The sequence below is a fragment of the Clytia hemisphaerica genome, unplaced genomic scaffold, assembly GCF_902728285.1.
Source record: "Clytia hemisphaerica strain Z4C2 unplaced genomic scaffold, Clytia hemisphaerica genome assembly, whole genome shotgun sequence".
Classification (NCBI taxonomy): domain Eukaryota; kingdom Metazoa; phylum Cnidaria; class Hydrozoa; order Leptothecata; family Clytiidae; genus Clytia; species Clytia hemisphaerica.
The window spans coordinates 377,426-397,522 of record NW_027103564.1 but is presented as its reverse complement, the minus strand read 5'-3'; the positions used below and the strand labels follow the sequence as shown (position 1 = coordinate 397,522).

General features: G+C 36.3%; 1 protein-coding gene across 1 annotated transcript in view; it reads left to right on the top strand.

The window, feature by feature from the left end:
• LOC136800901 (serine/threonine-protein phosphatase 4 regulatory subunit 1-like) overlaps positions 1–13,847 on the top strand; it is a 29,195-nt gene extending 15,348 nt beyond the window's left edge. The window contains exons 8-18 of the mRNA XM_067057511.1: positions 26–76; positions 431–538; positions 927–1,156; positions 1,387–1,888; positions 2,146–2,331; positions 2,522–2,641; positions 4,021–4,163; positions 4,651–4,771; positions 5,304–5,422; positions 5,868–6,025; positions 12,547–13,847. Coding sequence (XP_066913612.1) covers positions 26–76; positions 431–538; positions 927–1,156; positions 1,387–1,888; positions 2,146–2,331; positions 2,522–2,641; positions 4,021–4,163; positions 4,651–4,771; positions 5,304–5,422; positions 5,868–6,025; positions 12,547–13,148 — 2,340 coding nt within the window. The 3' untranslated portion in view covers positions 13,149–13,847. The remainder of the gene's footprint in view (positions 1–25; positions 77–430; positions 539–926; positions 1,157–1,386; positions 1,889–2,145; positions 2,332–2,521; positions 2,642–4,020; positions 4,164–4,650; positions 4,772–5,303; positions 5,423–5,867; positions 6,026–12,546) is intronic.
• The last annotated feature ends 6,250 nt before the right edge of the window (positions 13,848–20,097 follow it).

Below are 20,097 nucleotides of genomic sequence, written 5' to 3'. Positions count from 1 at the left end.
ATTTTTATTTCTCTCTCTTTTACAGCTACCCTTATTCGCACGCCTTTGTGAAGATGGAGTATGGGGAGTTCGAAAGGTAACCTATCCCTGTAATCACTCCAATGGCACTTTAACTGCTCTTTTCTACAGGACCTTTGTTTTTTTTGCATATAAAGGTTAAAAATCTCTGGAATAGTACTTCTATCAATGAAATGGCCAAGAAATTTGTTTTAAACAATATATTTCGAATTATTTGATTCATTATAAGGTTCTAAAATGTAAAATAGTAAAACTCTGTTATCAATTCCTAAGCATTTTTTATTCTGAGTAATAGTCTTTCTCTTTGTATTTCCTTTACTTTTTCTTGGTTAAAGGACCTGTAAAATTTCCAGCCTCCACCAGAGACACATTGTTGCCTTCACCTATCTAAACATTCTTTTTCTCTTTATAGGCATGTGCAGAGACGTTTATCGCTGTCTCGGGCAGTTGTTCAAGACAAGTTCGATACGATCGCCTCTCTCCCCTATTTGTTGGTCTTCTCTGTGATAAATCACGATGGGTAATTGATCTTAGTTTCTCGTATTCTTTCAAGTTAAATGTCACGCAAAAATTTAGCAAACAGTGCAAAACTGAGTAGGAAAGTTTATTTTTCGCGAAAAAAAACTTTCGCGTTTTTCAGGTTTAATTTCTTACCTAGCAGAAACTTTCGCGGAAAAGGATCAAAATCGCGAAAAACGCAAAAGTTTCTGCCCGCGTAAGTAACACTGTGTTGCAACTTTTCTGCCTGTATACGGAAATCCGTCCAGTTAAGATACAAATGCAGGATTTCCGTTTTGCCATTCAAGAGAGACTTTTCAAATGATCCACGAAACCAAATTCAGATTTATCATGATTTTCGTCCTGATTCACAATACCATTTTGCAAGACTAACACTTTTCTATGTACAGGTTCAAATGGCAGCATACACCTCTCTCGGTCAATTCATCTCCACTTTCGCGGAACCAGAACGTTCCGGTTTCGACATCGACGAGAACGGATCTTTGGTGCGTTGCCCGAAGACCGTACTGAACACGACCACTACTATTTCAACTGCAATTGATAGCGTGGACGGGCGTGATAGCCCAAGTCTCCCCGAACTTGAAGACCCTTCATCAGAATCCGACCGACTTATTACAAGGTAAACATATTAATTCAATACCCTTTGGAAAACTGTTTGTCCTATAATACAATACCATTGGAAGAAATAAATAACGACTGTTATGTATATTAGCTTACATCAGTTTGAAAACTCTTATTGTTATTTTGTTTAGTCAGCAGATGTTTTGACCAGATCTGTGCATCTCTTTCTAAAATAATACCTTTAGAAAGTTCTCATAACATACTCTTCCTACTTTCTCTTCCTACTAGTTCCGTAGAAACAACTCCCTCAGCGTCCTCACAAAACACCACAATAAACCATTCGGTAGCTAACGATAAAAAAGAAGAAGAAAATACATTCAATAACTTCGAATATTGGCGGACACCCATTCCGAACTTTGAAATTCCGGACGATTTAACGGTCAACAATAGCACGCCAGAAACGCCCGAAAATAGCACCGAAACCGAGAATCCATCGGCAGATACGACGACAACGACGAACGAAGAACTGGAAGACGAATCACAAATCATGGCGGATTCTTCAACAGATGAAAATAAGGAATCAGCGGAGGCGCTAGAAGAGCAACGCGCTGACGCCGTGTCTCCCCGACCGTCCGTTGATACGTCACATGTCGACGATTTTATGCATTTGGATCCGACGGGGCACAGTTTCCATTCCGACAGTGACGAAGATGACAGCAATTTGTCGATGCAACAGAACACGTCAAATTACGCAAGTTCCATCGTGGACGAAGAAAGTCTTCATAGTCAGGTACACCCAGTTCCTCTAACTCAGTTGCGCAACGTTTCAGTAGAATTCTGTCCTATTAGTGAGCCTTAAAAGAAGAAACTTGATGTTCAATTTTGGGGTTTCCATCCAGAATTACAAAAGCTGGCTCGACACTGTTTATTAATAATTATTTTCCCTACTGTCACGTTGTTTCAAATTTCCTTCACTCTATTTACCTAGTGCTGGTAGTTAAGGCACATTTTTAAATAAAAAATTATGATTTTATTTCTTTATTTTAGACTGTTGTGCCACCGGCTTTATTGGAACATTACATTTCGATGACTGAGGCGAGCAAAGTACAAACCATAGACGCTGAACTACCGAGACATTGTGCATATACCTTACCAGGGGTTGTATTAGCGCTGGGTGCTGATCACTGGCCTCTCCTCAAGGATACTTATGAACTATTATCAACAGATATGCAAGTATGTAAACCAGGGGGTTAAATTTGGCTACGTGAACAGCACGTCCAAGACACTAGACAATTCCCGGCCCAAAGATATTTAGATAAACCCTAACTTTAGTCTTTCCTCCTTTTTTCGGTACTTTTGCTTAAGTTTTGTGGCCAGCGCTTGGCCTTTTTTTGTAATAATTCTATAATTGTTCATGTTTCAGTGGAAGGTACGCAGGTCGTTAGCCTTCTCCATACACGATTTAGCCTTGATACTTGGCGAAGAAATTTGCGTGGCTGACTTGGTGTCTGTGTTCAATGGATTTCTAAAAGATTTAGACGAGGTATGGTGATATTGTATTGAAACTTAACAAAATTTATTTAGCTGTTGATTAAGTAAACGTATCACATTTTGTCTTTTGTATCGATTTCAAATGATGTGCTGTATAAATTGATAATTCGATTCTGCTGGGATTCTGTGCTATGAAAATGGTATCTACCGGGTGTGCTACAAATAAGTTACCCTCTTTGATTTGATATTGTAGGCAGTAGAAAAAAGATTTTTCAAAGAATATTTCGGAATCATTCAGAGGAAAGCCTAACTTATAATTAGGTGTATTACTTTTTAATTTTACTTCATTAGTTCAAAAGTTATGTTCAAAAACCTAAAATATCAATTTTAAAAAATGACAGAAAAAGGCTAAAAACGAGAGTATTAAATTGATTGTAATAAATAGAGGCACAAAACGATTTTATGCATCAGGAAATGTATTTCCATTATGTAAAGAGCACTAATTTACAAGATTATGCATCCCTGTAAATACATTCCATCATCTGTGAATCGAGATGAGCTGCAACAGTTCAAACGAAGCATTTTTCTCAAAACTTTCACCTTCTCCTCAAAACTTTCACCTTCTCCACCTTTCTCAACGATGATGCACACACAGAAAAACTTTTGGAAACTCTTGGGGAAGATGTTGAAAATTTTGTGGGGTTTGAAGCATTCGGCATCTTGTTTATGCCCAAGGGAAAAACAGAAGTATACAATAGAGATAAGGAAAACATAAAGAATGTTACAAGGAGCAATACATACATGTACTTTAATGTTTTGGTAAAAGAGAAGTCGTTTCTCTCATAATTTAATACTCTCGTTTTTAGCCTTTTTCTGTCATTTTTTAAAATTGATATTTTAGGTTTTTGAACATAACTTTTGAACTAATGAAGTAAAATTAAAAAGTAATACACCTAATTATAAGTTAGGCTTTCCTCTGAATGATTCCGAAATATTCTTTGAAAAATCTTTTTTCTACTGCCTGCAATATCAAATCAAAGAGGGTAACTTATTTGTGGCACACCCGGTATCTTCTATTCAAATATGCCCTGTATTTAATGAAAATGAAAGTAATCACTATTACTAAATGTTCAAATTCATGATATTCTTGGGTAAAATTTTATATTGAAACGACTGAAAAGCTACAAATACCCTCCCTGTATCTTGTCAAAAGATTACGTTATGACGTATCTTCTGATTTGAAAAACGTTTTCACGCGCCAACTGATTATCGCTTTCGAAATTAAATGACAGAGGTATGGGACACTACAGCACATACGACCGAAAGAAAAAAAAGTGGTCTCTCGTGTTGAAACAAAGCTTGAAGTGCACCGAATAATAAGTTAATTTATTTAGTCTTATCGTTTACCTCTACACCTCTCTATTTTTTAAGGTACGGATCGGTGTATTGAAACACTTATACGATTTCATTAGTTTGCTACCGAGCGAACTACAAAAAGAATATTTACAGATTTTCAGTGAATTCCGAATCACAGACAACATGAGGAATTGGAGGTTCCGTGAAGACCTTGCTCAGTAAGCAATGTTTTTGGTTGACGTCAACCTACAATAGCAACCCCGTTCCCTCGTTTTTTTTTTTCGATTTTATTAAAGTCAGGGATACTTGGAGACGAGATTTCTTAATATGTGAACTAAGGCCGATTAAACCGACTTTCTATGGGTGGTATCAATACTCTAAGATCCTGAATAAACGTCTCCCCTTCCACCGGTTATTAATTTTTGAAATATTTTGGGACCTCTCCGTACTTATTAGGATTCCGTTTTATTTATTTTCGAAAATATTTTCAGCAATTTTTTAAATCATTTCAGTTTTGAGGTACCCTGAGTTTTGACAATTAAACGATTAAAAGTTTCTAACGCATACTTACCATACTTTTATTAAAATGTTTTAGCTAAATGCAATGAAATGGCTTCATTTTTTTTCGACGAATTGCATAAAAAGTGCCAGCGAATAGTTGATTACCCTGAGTTCCTCAATTAAACTAAATAATTTTCGTTTCAGGCAATTAATGAACTTATCGCGTCTTTACACATACCAAGAACTGGCTGATCATATTTGCCCGGTCGCTCTTGAACTGGCTTGTGATAACGTGGCTGAAGTCCGACAGAACTCATTCCATCTGGTGAGCGTTTATTTAGAGTTTTCAGTATTTCTATCCATTAAGAGAACGCCAGCTGTATACGAATGGATGTACACTTTACAGAGCCTCTGTCATGCATTCATAACACCCCCTCCCGTATCGAAAAACCCTGAGAAATCCCATTGCCATCGAAAGAAACCTGGGCGCCAATCATTCATAAAATTCGCAAAATTTTGACTTTTGAGGTTCTCATTGTTCGTCTTGCTCTATCCAATATCCATCACAATATTATGACTATTTGTTTTATGCCTTATGCTTGTCTTCTGGATTATTATATTTCATTGTAAGAAAAAACTTTTCCTAAAAGTAAAAGAAAATCGCAAAGTGGAATAGACGTTACAGGACGTTACGGTGAAGAAAAAACCGTAACATGTAGCGTAGGCTGTTTTGTGCTAAATGATTTCCCTTTTGAAAAAAGTTCTAACAATTAAACACTGGACAAAAAGTGCCCAGTGCACCTGTTCTTGGTATAGATGTGTTCTGTAAGATTTTGTTATATTTTGTTTCGTCTTAGATCTCTATTCTGATACGGAGAATAGCTGAAGAGGAGTCCAACGTTGAAATACTGGGCAAGTTTGTGGCTAGTATCACTGTTCTTGGAGCACCCACTCAACACTGGGTCAAACGAAAAGCGTATGTTTGTACCGCTATTTTATATTATATTAGTCAACCATGACAATGCCATAACCAGCTTTTCTATTTCCGGTTAATACCGGCAAAAATGTTCAATCAAATTCCTTGGTTCGATCAAAGATTGATTTTTTAATTCATAAGTTGATTTTTCTACATTGCAAATTATATCTTAAATTGAAAAACAGCCCTAGCTAGAAGGTTAGAGTAAAGTGTCAGTGACCTTTTAAGTTTCTTATTTTTCGGCAATACCGTATTTAAAAAGAAAGTCGATTTAAAACCTTTTAAAATCGGTCAAAATGATCAAATCTCTTAGCCTGTAGCTATCCATGCTGTGTTTTCTCCTTTATACGAAATGAATATATACATCGGATTGCAAAAATAAAAGGCGGGTCTCCTGTCTTCATATTTCTATGTCAAAAATTTTAAATTTCAATGTTTTTTACAGATGTTCGCAAATATACCAACACTTTGTGGAAGGTCAATGGTACGATGGCACTCGCTTTGCTGAACACTTTTTACCGAACCTGATTAGCCTATGCAAAGACACTGTACCAAACATTCGTTTCATTGCGGCTAAAGCCCTAATTGCATTTATGAAAACAGGTACGAAATTGGTTTCTGGATTCGGTTTTTACTAGTGAAGTGATTTATGTCATATAAATACTGGATTGACAAATCTCTAATAGGTGAAACTCCCAACCCTACCGGTGCCCCTTAAAGGTGCCCCTAGGCCCTATATTATGACTCTCGAGTCCAACACTAACCCTAACTGTTAATGACCGAAACCCCGTCTCATTCCGAGGTGACTATAAGCGATCAGTGGATAAGAAAAAAAGGTGACTTTTGGCCATAGCTCAAAGAGATGCCTTGGAGTTTTTACAAGATACTTCACTAATTGGTCATTTAAAGTGATAGAGATGACGCGTTCTTTAGAAAAAGTAATAAGATTATTTTATTACATCTTAACGACCAACCAAATCAAATAAGAGCTTGTAAAAACTCCAGCTTGTCCCAGCTCAAAGGGGTACAAATCATAGATTTATAAGACCCGTACTTTTGCTAAAAAGTGTGCCGTGTTTAGGTAGGAAATCTTACCAAGGTCACGTGACATTACAATATAATTTCATCGCTTAACCAATCAGAAGCTTCGCGGGTTTTCGAAAACAACAGCAACAATATTTTTTTCCGATATTCACTTTTTTTTGCCTACGACGGCTTAAAGCCAATGAAGTATAAGCCCGAAGGGCTAGAAGTCAATCTCTTTGGTAGGATTTGAAGCCAACAAATCCTACCAAAGTTGCGCGGCCTTGAGCGGCTCGCCTGGCTTTTACACAAATGACAGATTGAAACTAAAATTTACCGCTAAATTTCGAAAAAAATACCAATCATAAACAAAGGAATTGCTAGATTCAATCTGTCGTCAAAAATGCGGCGCCTTTTTTAAGGCTTCACTTTTTCTTGCCTGAGAAAGGTTAGAGATTGACCTCTAGCCCTTCGGGCTTTAAATTCAATGCTTAAAGCACGATATCTAGCCCTTCGGGCTTTATAAATCTATGTTCCAAATTCATAGGTTAGTCGGTCTCTCAAAGGGTCACAATTCAAAATGAAAATCAAATAAAATTTGTGTGTTTTGAGATTGAAAACACGGGCTCTCAAGGGTATACATGTCAGTTTCATCGTAGAATTGATTACTTTCGAACTTTTAAGAATAGAATAATCGATTTCCCGTTTTTATTGGCTTACAAAATGAAAGCGGTCTTTGATTGGTTTAAAAAGTACATATTGAATAACGTGGTTGTCATTAATTGGTCGAATAAATTCGAATCATGTACTGGATTGTGTTCACGCAATTTGACATTTTGTGAAAGAAACGTGCTGTTATAGCCGATGAGGACAGAAAATATTTCTTTGGAAAGTTGAGAGACTTGAGAGTTTGTTTTTTTTTGCCTGGAATACGTTATTATTATTTGGACTATTTGCCTTTTGATTTGTACATGCTAAAGAAATCTACGAGCTATGGACTGCTAGAGCAGCTCTGAATTGAACTTCATGTTTCATTACAGAATCAATGTTTTTAGTTTGCTTTTTCTTGTTGTGCTTTTAATTTTTTGGCTTGATTTTTTGATAGAAAAGCTTTTTGGACTGATATTCTCCATGCTTTGGTAATATGTATGCGTAGGGGTTGCTTTTTAAGCTTCTTGCTTAACTGGAATGCTTATAAGGGTTATTTTAATAAATATTATATGGGCTTTTGAATAATTGAGACTAGCCTCCTCGAAGGGGGGTACTTGGGTAAAACGGGTATGTGTAAGGGTCCTTTTTTTACACCCTCGAAAGTCTTTCACAGTTGTACAAAAACCATAAACCAGCAAATTAGTCTCTGACAGGGTCTCAAAATTATGAAATCTTAATAATCAACTCCAGATAGGAAAGTTAGACGAAGATAGTAAAACAGCCGCGTTCAGTTGATGACTTGAGCCTTCACTTTTTCGAAACGATTTTTTTCGTTGGGAAGCTAGTATGTCAAAAGAGAGCTTTATTTTTTACTCAACCTTTCTTGGAAAATTGTCTGAGCCGCCATCCCTTTGTAAAATTACCACCCCTTTGTTTATTCGACCTGTCTCTCACCTGAAGGGTTATTAGGTCTGTTTACAGTTGTACTTTTTCCACTTCAGTTGAGTTAGGATCTGACAATGCGTGCCTATCTGTCAGTGATAATATCACCGACCTTGAAGACTGATGGGACCTGAGTTAAAAAGTGATCTTCCCAGACACACCAATTTTCGGACTAATTAGAGTGACGTGTATACAAAATATTATGCATTTCCCTAGCATACGATAGCACTGAACATTAAAATTATTTTATTTACAAAAACATGGTACACGAAATAATTCATTTTTTGCACAAATCATCATTTATATGTTCGAAGAGCTCCTCGCCAGTCTCAAAAGTTTTAGCGTTAACATCACCGAAACATCCCTCTCTCCTCTTCGCTAAAAATTGCCGGTAGTATAAGTCTTGCCTTCTAATAGATTGTGGACAAAGCGATTCCTCCCCGGTTAAAATAACGATGTAAACATATCTTTTGTTCTTTTCCTTGTTAAGGGGATGGTTTTTCCAATCAAACTCAGTCTCAGTTAAATGCCCGTCTGATGATTGTTTCATGCCTCTCAATAAAGAAGGAAAATGTATTTCTAATGGTTCTTGGTTTACTTTAGAACGATGGTCGTTTACTTTTCTTAAAATGGCTGACGCCATTGGAGCATAAGTAAATTTCATAAAAACGACAGTGATGAATATCTTTCGAATCTCCTTCATGCAATCACCAGTGAAAAAATTTGCCTTAGATACGACCCAACGGTACGTCATATCGTAAACATCAAAGTCCGGATTTTTTATGACATCGAATAGTGTCTTAATGACTGGGTGCTGAATTGAAACACCAGTCCTAATTTGTGTTTCAATATTTCGATTTAATGGCAGCCAATCTATTGGTTTATAATTAGAGTATAGCCTAAAAAGAATAACTGCCCATTTTCTCTCTTCCTGCAGTAACTCCAGATATTCGAAAATTTCATCAGCAAATAATCCGTAAAAACCTTGAATAAAGACAATAGTTTGTTTAATGTTTTCGTCATTTCCCATGATTTTGTCATCGTAAAGCTGCTTTGTTAGTTCAGAGATTCTACGCTTTTCGTTCTTATGTCGAGGGTAATCATGTGCACTGTTTGTTCGAAATTGAAATTTATTGATATTATAGTTCTTTCTCAATCTGACTATGTCAAAACCGTCGAAGTAGTTCACCATAAAGCATGCTTCATTGTCAAGTAAATCGTTTAATCCTTGCAAGAAAAAACGGTGATCAAAAGTAGCATGGAAAATAAAATAACCCTCATTTAAGCTTATGAAGGTGACGTTCCTGAACTCTGAACACCCTAACATTGAAAAATCGTTGAAATTCTGCACAACACCATTGGAAGCTGTAAAATAAACACATGTTGATATCATGAATATCAGTGTTACATGAAACATGTTTATTTTCTTCTTATTTCGCCTTTAAATAAACGTTTTCAGTGTCGATCATAGATTGATATTACTGCTACTGTGGATCTATTTCTCATTGTTTTTTTTGCCTTCTCCTTTTCTCCCTTCTCTGTTTTCGTATGAAAGAATTACAAAATCTTACGAGGGTACTTACCTGAAGTGGATTTTGATTTCTATGAGCTCTCTTCCGTTGATGAGAAATAACTAAAGAACCTAACTTATCGTGTAGATGGAGCCTAATATATCCTACTTGAAAGTATATCCAGTGAAGTGATGTTTTCGAAACACCCCATATAAAGCAAGGGCGGGAAGTGGTGGGCAGTTATTTCTCATCACCGGAGGAGAGCTCATAGAAATCAAAATCCACTTCAGGTAAGTACCCTCGTAAGATTTTGTAATTCTATTTCACTCTCCTCCGTTGATGAAATAACTGAAGACGAAAACAGCACTTCTCTGGCTACACGTGTGTATTCAGCTTTATCAGTTTTGTAACCGAAGATTTTTGGGCAAAAACTAGATATGTATTATATTGTTGAATATGCATGTCCTTTGTTTCAAATAAAAAACCAAATGGTGGATTATATCATCCCCTAAGTTATGTATAAATACCCAAGTTATATAAAATATTTTCTTGATATAAGCAGTCCTTTTGTGAGAAGTTTTCCTGAATTTCTTTTTTGTAGTATTTAGCAAATGTAGACTTGTTCAAGTGAACTGTTATCGGATAGAATAATATCTCACTTTGGCTACTTCATCATCTATTAAGATTTCCTTTGTTAAAAGTGATTATTGGTCGTAAAAACAGTTTCTCAAAATCTGATGCGTGGATAGAAATCTCTTTATAAGGGTATGTTTGCACGGTTGTTATTTCTCAGTTACGAAATTTTTAGTTTTGGAAAACGATTGATGTCTACAAATCTATTTTAGCTTACAATCTGGAATTTTAGGAGATGAAATTTAGTGATTCCTTCGATTTTAACTCCTAAAATTTAAAAATCTATTTTAGTCTATATGGAAAGAATAACTAATTTAGGTGAAAACTTGACACCCATATTTCTTTTTTTAGAAGTGCGTTTTCAAATAGTTTTCAACACTGGTGAATCTATAAAATGAGCTGATTTCAAATATGTAATTCTTATTTGCATTGAGGGGACCGAAGTGCCCGAAATTTCCAGTTGAAAATAATCAAATTATGTGCATAATTTTTTGAGAATTCAAAAGAATCCAATCAAGCATGAGAAAATATGCAATTAAAATATGATAAGAACAAAGAAATGACATTATGATTGCACACGTGCAATTGAATTCCCATTGCAACTAAGGGACCCCTTACAGACACGCTTCATTTTGAGGAAAAAAGCATGAATTCATTCTATCTGATAATAATTCTATGTTCAGGGGGGGTCTTGCAGTTACTCCTTGACACTATGTGGAGTAACTGCAATTTTGGACATTTTCTACAGACACCACCACCCTTGCAGTTATTCCATAGTGTACTAACTGATTTTACCCTCAAAATTGGTGTATACCACCCCCAAAAATGCCAAATTTGGCAATTTTTTCACTGAATTCCTCATTTTTGATACCATTTTACTGGGTACGTCTTATTAACGACCATTCAAGAGTTAAATATATCACTCATTTTCCAAGTTTGTTAAAATATCTTTCATGCCTTGATTGAAGAAAAAATTTTGTGATTTTTTTTTGACTTTTGAAAAAAAAGTTTTGAATTTTTTTGCTTCCGGAATTTTTAAAAACCTAAAATTTTAAGTGAAAAATTGAAAAATTGCTCACTTAGTACACCATATCCTACCAAAATCGACAATTTTGGGCTTAGGCACCACCCATGTTGCAGTTAGTCCACTGGTGGAGTAACTGTTTTCCCAAATTTTGGTTTATATACCACCACGGTAGTAATTATCATAGTGTTTATATAATAACTGCATGACCCTCCCCTGCTATGCTTGTTCGACCATGAAGATGATTCTTTTGATTGTTGTTAGTGACACTCCACGAGCTTTAGCCTGGATATCCAGGCTGTAAACTATTTCACAGTCTAGTTTTTGATATTTTATGTTCTGGTTTACAGCCTGGTCTAGAGCGATTTGCATTCTCCATATGAGAATGCAGTCCGCTTGCTTGTGCTCACTTCGCTAAAGCCGTAAGGACCAATCTACACGGCGCGGAGCAATTCTGAAGCAAAAATAGGATAGTCATCCACTTGCTAGTGAAGATAGAGCTTTCTGTTACATGAAAACATGAAAAAGAAGAAAACAGGCAAGTTCATTTTCCAAGAAAACATGGTCTGATGGTTTGTCATGATAATGCATGCAAACTTGTTCATGGACTCTGGGGTAATATTTGGATGTTTTAAATGGTTTTAGATCTTGTAAAGCTGCTTTTATTAAGTTCTGTTTTGCTGCCCTGGGTTGGCTAGGAAAGTTTTGGAAACATGGGTTTGCACTTTCATTCTCTGGGGAGACCAAGCTCTATAATTTTAGAACTTTGTATGTTGAGGTAAATTTTTTTGATATATAATACTTGTATATTTGAACAACTTTTATTTCGGACATATTTTCCGGACATGTCCGGTTTTAAACTGTCCGAAAAAGTGGTTTCCCCTGTCCGGATTTATGGGGCTTTTTTTGGTAACTCAGTATACCCTAAAGAACATCTGTGCCAATTTTCAGCTTGATGGTAATTTTGTCCGGGTTGTGGTGAGATTTCAACTAATTCTACCTGACTATTAGTTTTTTGTGGTAAATTTGTGATGAAGATAATGAAGTTTTTGAATAAATTTCAAGAAGAAATTGAAAAATAAAGTGCAAAAACTGTTCACTTGGTTTCAGGCACGACGGAAGCTTTTTATATCTGGTACGGCGAATGAGGAAATTTAAGCGATTTTATAGCGAGTTTACCGACGAAGAGGAAAACTTCGGCTATTTTTGTGAAAATCTGGTACGGCGGCCGCCGTACCTGCCGTACCCGTTGCGTCGTGCCTGTTGGTTTTTGTGATGTTACGGTTGATGTCATGACAATAATAGGGATGTTATTATGATTTTTTATTTCTAATTTCCAGAGCACTTTCAAAGCCTACCGGAAGATGATGAAGTACGAAAATCAGTTGACCACACACTAGAATCTCTACAGCAGGATGATGACCGAGATGTCCGCTTCTTTTCCGGTGGTAAGGTCAAGGAGTACAATTTCTCCGTATCGGACAACGAGTCAGAAGGATCGGCCGTGTTGGATAGTTTTGAAGGGATGTTACACAGACAGGGTGGTGGCATAACGACTGAAGATCGCTACCTACAGAAGATCACTAGAGGGATAAATGAATACACCATAAGCAGTGTTGGAGACGATGATGACGAGGATGATGATTCTGATCTTGTTGAAGAAGTTTACATGGAAGAACACGGGCTAGGTGACGATGACGTCATCGAAATGCAGCCTGGCGATGTCATCATTGAAGAATATTACACTGAAGATGGAAGGCCGGTGTCTGGGTCTATGGCTGGCGCCACTACCCAATATGTTGTTGAGGAAATTGTCGAGGAAGTGATTACAACTATAGGACAACCTAAAACAAGTAATTCCGAGGAAACTGGGAATACCGAATCGGGGAAATCTTCAGAAGAAACGTCATCCGAAACGGGTGATGCTACCTCCTCACAGTGATTGGATCACAAGCTTTGTAGGTAGTGCTTTTAGGTGGTCCATCACAGATGTTGCTAATTTTATAGGTCAAAAAACTTTTTTTGTCAAAATATCGAATGTATGTAAATAAGTGCTCAATGTTTTGCAAAAGAAGGCCATTTTTTGAAAGAAATTTTGTTTGCTTCGCCGTCTTTTTAGAATAATTAAAAAACAATTTTTGTCTCTTTTTTGATTTTTTATGTAGCTTTATCGTTATTTTTTAGAAAAAATTCTAAACAGAAAAGTTTTATTTGCAATGCAATTGATAGGATAATAAATAAGATCAACAAAACATAATGTTTTTTCCCATGTACGTAATCAAATTTTTCGAGTAAATATTCTCTCCGGTTGAAGGGACCAATGATTTGTAGGTAACTCATTCTTTGGTCATTTTCCTAGATAGGGCACCAAGAACTAGTATGGAAAATAACTTGTGTTGACTGGCTTACTCTCTGCACTTCATTTTTTCAATTAGCTGGAGTCCAAGTCCCTTTCCGCTGGAGAGTGGCATTGGAACCTTAGTTTGGGATTGAAACCTTAACTTTAAACGACGTCTTCGCCAGTATTCATATTTACAACCCCTTAGTTTGATTTCTTATTTCATGAATAAACGAATGAACAAATGGACGGTTATAATATTATATTTTATGCAGCTGAATAGATTATTATTAGAAAACGATACTATACTACTATTATCAATTTTACTAATATTTAAATACAGTATAAATCGAAAATAGGATTAAAAACTTGAAGGGAGTGCAGTGTGTCTGATAGAAATACTTTAATGGGATAAATTTTCGCGGGGATTAATTTTCGCGGATTTCGCGGATTTGGGTGTCATCCGCGAAAATAAGTCCCGTTGGAAATTTGAAAAAGGCCCATCCGCGAAATATTTCTAAACAAAACTCAAAATATGTCAAATAAATACTATTTGAATGGTTTCTTGCATCAAAGAAGCGCAAATAATGTGTATTTCAACAACCAATATGCATGATTTGACAGTAAAAGTCACAAAATCGAGAAAATAATGCCCCCAATAGTGCCATCCGCGAAAATTAATCCCCGCGAAATCTTAAAATTTCGCGGATGAGCTCAACCGCGAAATTTAATCCCTGCGAAAATTTATCCCATTAAAGTAACAGGTATGCAGTTACCACCAATTATCCGATTTTGTTGACGCCCTCACTAAGAGAAATCCAGAAGATAGTCATAGGAAATACTTTTATAAGTAATTTTTCTATATATTTTGCGGATACGCTGTAAAGGAAGTAAGGGAGCTATTTTCTTCACTACTCTGTGTGCTGAATTGCTAATGGATCAATTCTGGATTGCAGAAACGTAGCTATGAGTTAATTTTTCGTAGAGAGGGAGGATACAAAAAAACAAATTTTAGACCCTTTTTAGAGTGAGCAGAAAGTTTTTCTTATGATTTTGCTTGTACCTTCTCTACGCTAAATTACCTCTAGACGAAGACCACCTTTAAAAATGTGTGGAAACTTTAGGCTGGACCAAGAACACCGGTCCCCTTAGGGTCCACATCTTTTTTTGGATAGACTACTCTCAGTGTGCTTTTACAGAGATACACACAAGAATAATTTATATATCGTTATATTCTATGAAAAATTCTGTGCATATACTACCGGCATCGGTATTTAATTTTCCCCCAGTTTTTTCTAGCTGTTCGATTCTTCATTTTTATCTTCAATTGGTTAGGGTTTTAACTACAGATTTTTGTAAAGACCGAAGAACAAGAAAGAATGCTTTAGACTTTCCAGGCAAAAAAAAGTGAATATTGCAAAAACATATTGTTGCTATTGGTTTTAAAAATCCGCGAAGCTTCTGATTGGTCAAGCTCTGAAATTTTATTGTAATGTCACGTGACTTAGATGGGATATACTATATAATCACGGCACATTTTTTAGCCAAAGCACTCCATCTATTTGCAGAAATCTGTGGTTTCAACCCTCCCCCCTTCTCTGAACGGTTCCTACATTATCCCTAATGAAATCAATTTCAGTACCTTCGCAAAATTTAGATTTTGAATGTGATGACACGATTTACCACCCTAACTTTAATAAGTTTACGCAAAAAGTGACAAAAATTGGCTCGCTAATTCTTACTTTTTGTACTTTAGGGAAAGCTCGACCAATCCCCTATTATTAAGAAAGGGGGTTCAAAGTGTGACCAACAGTCCTCGTTTTCTTATCGTTATCAAACCACTGACTCAACTTAAGTTTCTAGATGATTAACTTTAGACACCATTATGATAGGTATAAATCCATATCCCCTTTTCAGTAACGAAATTTTACAGAAATCTGTTTCAAAGGAAACTTGCTCTATGCCCCACCAAAGTAATCAAAGAGTACATAATGTATACAGCCAAGACCCGAGGGGGGGGGCACTCAAGGTAAATGACCTACCAGACGTTCGGCCCTTAAGGGTAGGTTTTTCGTAGTTCAGCTAGTGCACTGTAAGGGTAGGAAATTACAAAACTGCACTGTAAGGGTAGGAAATTGTGATAAAAGGCCAATTTTTTGGTAAATTGGCACAAAATTGGTCAATTTTGGAGGAAAAATTCAACATTTTCTTGGAAAATAGCAAAAAATTTCGCCCGTAGCCAAATTTTGGGCCGAACGTATGGTCGTTTTCAGATTGAGTGCCCCCCCCCTTCCCCCGGGAGCCAAGAGCAAACAATTTCACAAAACAACTAGCGTTTTGATTTTGAAACTTTAACAGTTGATTCTATGGGACGGAGAAGATTATTGCTGAACACTCGAAAAAAAGAATTGACTAAAAGCCAATTATAATTAGGAAAGCTCGCTAAAAACGATGTATTGAATTTTTAAAAGACTTTCAAGCCAATTGCCCTGAATTAGTTCTGAATCTTTGAACAGGGGTTTTGCTTTGTTTTTGATAGGCTAGTAAATGAAAAACTAACCTCGGAGTTTTAGATTTTAGGCCGGTTAATACTTAGCAAGGCCAGTGAATTGATTAGCATGAATATGTACTTGAGGCGGCGAACCGAATTTATAGACCGCTTATTTGTCATGTTTTTCGCCATTCGCCGGGCCAAAATAAGACCCATATTTAATTAGGTATAGTTTCAACTTGTTCTCCAAATGGCATCTCCCAAAAGATCATTGGCTGTTAGCTTCCTGACAATGATAGCGGAGTTTATTCCTTCTATTGCCAGTTATTTGAGTCCTCTGTGCTTTTCTGTTCTGAAGCCTAATGAAGTAATACGGTAATACTTGAATTTGGAGCTGTTTGGAGATATTAAACTATTAACCATTTTCAACTATCTATTTCCAGTGAAAAATATAGAATAACAAAACGAAGAAAAGCAATGTATTTTATTGAAACTACTTAACTTATATGCCATCATAGACAACAGCAGATAAGATTTCACCAGATTGATATATTGGTGCTGGCTGGCAGCACAAACAATGGGTATATTACTCAAGCCGACGGAAGATGCAAATGATGTAACCTTTGGTGTGATACGCCCCAACAGCGTTGTTACAATAATATGATACTGGCGGTGATTCAAAATGTAAGTCCGGGCAGAGGAATGTAAAGAGATGGAAAAACAGCTTTTCTGATTACTCAAATTTCAACGCTCACTTCTATTGAAAATTCTATTGTAAAAACGTTGATTAGGTCATTAAATGAAAGTCCAGAAAAGACGGCTCGCCATACAAATCGGACGGTTTCTACATGATTTGACGATGAAAATGAAAATTTGTTTTTCCTTTTTTGCCAATTACTAGTTCAATTTTTAAGAAAAAGGAGCAATATTTTTACCAATGTATAACAAAAGAAATTCTTAACGCAATGATATTAAATTGGTTCTTGTAAAACTGTCGGAAGTCGAGTAAAATCAAGATGAAGTTATAATTTTCTCGAGCTCTAGCTTTCCATATTATGGTGCGGTCATGATGCGGTTATATCAGTAGAATTGCTAGGAAATTCTGAGCAAGAAAATATAGGTACCTTTTCGTATAGGAGAGGTGTACCCAAAATATAAGCCCTAAAAGTTTGCGCATAATCAGGCTTGAAACAAAAGAATTTTGTCACAACACGCTAATTATGCAGATTTTTTATAGCGACAACAAAAGAAACCTATTTACTCGACATAAACTCCCTTAAGGGCAAGAGACCTGGTATATGACGAGCCGTTTTTCCATTGTTTTCAAGAAGCTGTTTTTCCATCTATTTACATTCCTCTGGTCCGGGAGTCTCTTTTCTTTTGGGTTTTTGATAGATTGGAAAACGAAGCTGATTGCTGGACCGTTGTAACTTAGCTTTCCTTTGAGCACGTAAAAAATATATTCAACTTAAGGGCTCTGACCATAGTCCAAAAATTGATTTTGGTATTTGAACATATAAGTTATATTTCAAGTTTCTTAACACTTTTAACAAAGAATTGCCTTTATAAATTGCTTTTTAATCGAATCCCTTAAGAGTAATTAAAAATTTAAATGCAAAAATTACGTTATGAACTTTAAAAATATGTTAATAATATGTTGCATCACCCTCTTTTACAAAAAGTGCTTAGTTTTAATGGGTAATTAACTTTTTTGTTTCAAAATTTCTTTACACTGTCCGCAAAGAGTTGAACTATTTTAAATTTTGCGGGAAATTTTTCTAAAACGATGTATCAAAAGTTATGACTGTTTTTTTAAGCAAAATCCAGATGAAAAATTGATGAAAAACCACTATTTTGAAGATTTCGAGACAAAGAAGCATTTACAAAAATTTTCCGCAAAAAATTTTATTGTTCGGTAAAAGATACACCATCTACTGCGAAAAATTTTTCAAAGTGTTTTTTCTTCGCCGAAACTAAGCTCTTCAAAGTTGAAATACTCTTCTTGACGATAGGCATCAGAGAGTTGTGTTGAATGGGAAAACATCTGAGTGGAAGCGAATCAATGCAGGGGTACCTCAAGGCTCAATTCTTGGTCCATTGTTCTTCTTAATTTATATTAATGATCTCCCAGAAAACCTTGAGTCAAAACCCAAGATCTTTGCTGACGATACCTCTTTATTCTCTCTTGTGATTGATCAACTCTTGAGCCTTGATGTACTTAACAGAGATCTCTCCAGGATAACTGATTGGGCTCATCAACGGAAGATGTCTTTTAACCCTGACCCATCCAAGCAAGCTGTTGAAGTCTATTTTACCTGTAGACTCACTCCTCCTAATGATCCAGTAATATCCTTTAATAACTCTAATATCGCGACCAGTGAGTACCAGAAACATCTTGGTTTAATCTTAGATTCAAAACTTTCTTTTGATGAGAAGATACAAAAGGCCAATAAAGGTCTTATTAACCGACTTCGCAAGCATGTGCCTAGGAGATCTCTACTAACCATTTATAAATCTTTCATTAGGCCTCATCTTGATTATGGTGATATCGTATATGACCGCCCAGGAAATGCTACCTTTGTGCAGAAGCTTGAATCTATTCAATATAATGCCTGCCTTGCTATAACAGGCTGTTTTCGTGGAATGTCTCAAGAAAAACTATATTCAGAACTTGGTCTTGAAAGTCTTGCTGACAGGCGCTTTGCTAGAAGAATGACATTCTTCTATAGAATTATTAACAATTTAGCCCCTTCGTATTTCGGATGAGCTGGAGTTTTTACAACGTCGGCCATGATTTTTGATGTGTATTTCACAGAACGCAAAAAGAATTCACCAACCGAATTGAAATATATCAAATTTGTATCAGAAAAATTTTTTTACACTAATCCAAAGTCCCGAGGTCCCGAAGCTCCGAATTATAATATATCAAAATTCTATCAGAAAAAGAAATTTACACCCACCTAAAGTCCCGAGGTCCCGAAGTCCCGAAATATCAAACTTATGAGAAAAAAATTACACCAACCAAAAGTCCCGAGGTCCCGAAGTCCCGAATTGAAATATATCAAATTTCTGAGAAAAAAAATACACAAACCTAAAGTCCCGAGGTCCCGAAGTCCCGAATTTTAATAAATCAAATTCAGAGAGAAAAAATCCCAAGGTCCCGAAGTCCTGATGGAAATATGAAAACTCAAGTAGAAAGAGGACCGGGGGAAATGACTGATTGATTAAATTTGATTGGGCAGGGGTGATTGATGAAATAGACAAGGGTGTAATTTCCACATAAAGTTGGGGGAAACTCGAGTGGAAAGAGGGGAGGGTTTAGTGAATTTCACATAAAGAAAGATTGGAAATCTATCAAAAGGGGTGGGGTGAAAGAGGGGCGGAGACAATGAATGATAAATTGAATACAGTGAGACAGGGGTGAGATTAACGAAATGGACATGGGTAAAATTTTCACACAAGGAAGGAAAACGGTTGGGGTGGAACTAAAGTTGAAAAAGGGCCGGAGAAAAAGAATGATAGATTCGACATGGTGAGACAGGGGATCGGATTGTTGAATTAGGCAAGGGTGAAATATTCACACAAAGAAGAAAACGGGTGGGATGAAACTCAAGCAAAAAGAGAGGCTTGGATAAATGATTGATGAAACACGAGATAAGGGTGAGATGACGCGTAAAGAGGGGACAGAGATATACATGAAGACAGGGGTGAGATAGATGCAAAGGGAGGGTGAGAAAGGGGTGAGATGGATGTAAAGGGAGGTGGCAGAGATAGTATGAAAAGAGTAGGGGTAAAAATCAATTAAGACGAGACATGGGTGGAAACTTTCTCTCTCAGAAATTTGATATATTTCAATTCGGGACTTCGAGACTTTAGGTTTGTGTAATATTTTTTTTCTCAGAAATTTGATTTATTGAAATTCGGGACTTTAGGTTGATGTAATTTTTTTTTTGATAGAATTTTGACATATTTCAATTCGGGACTTTGGGACCTCAGGACTTTAGGTTGGTGTAATATTTTTTTCAGAAAGTTGATGTATTTCAATTCGGGACTTCGGGACTT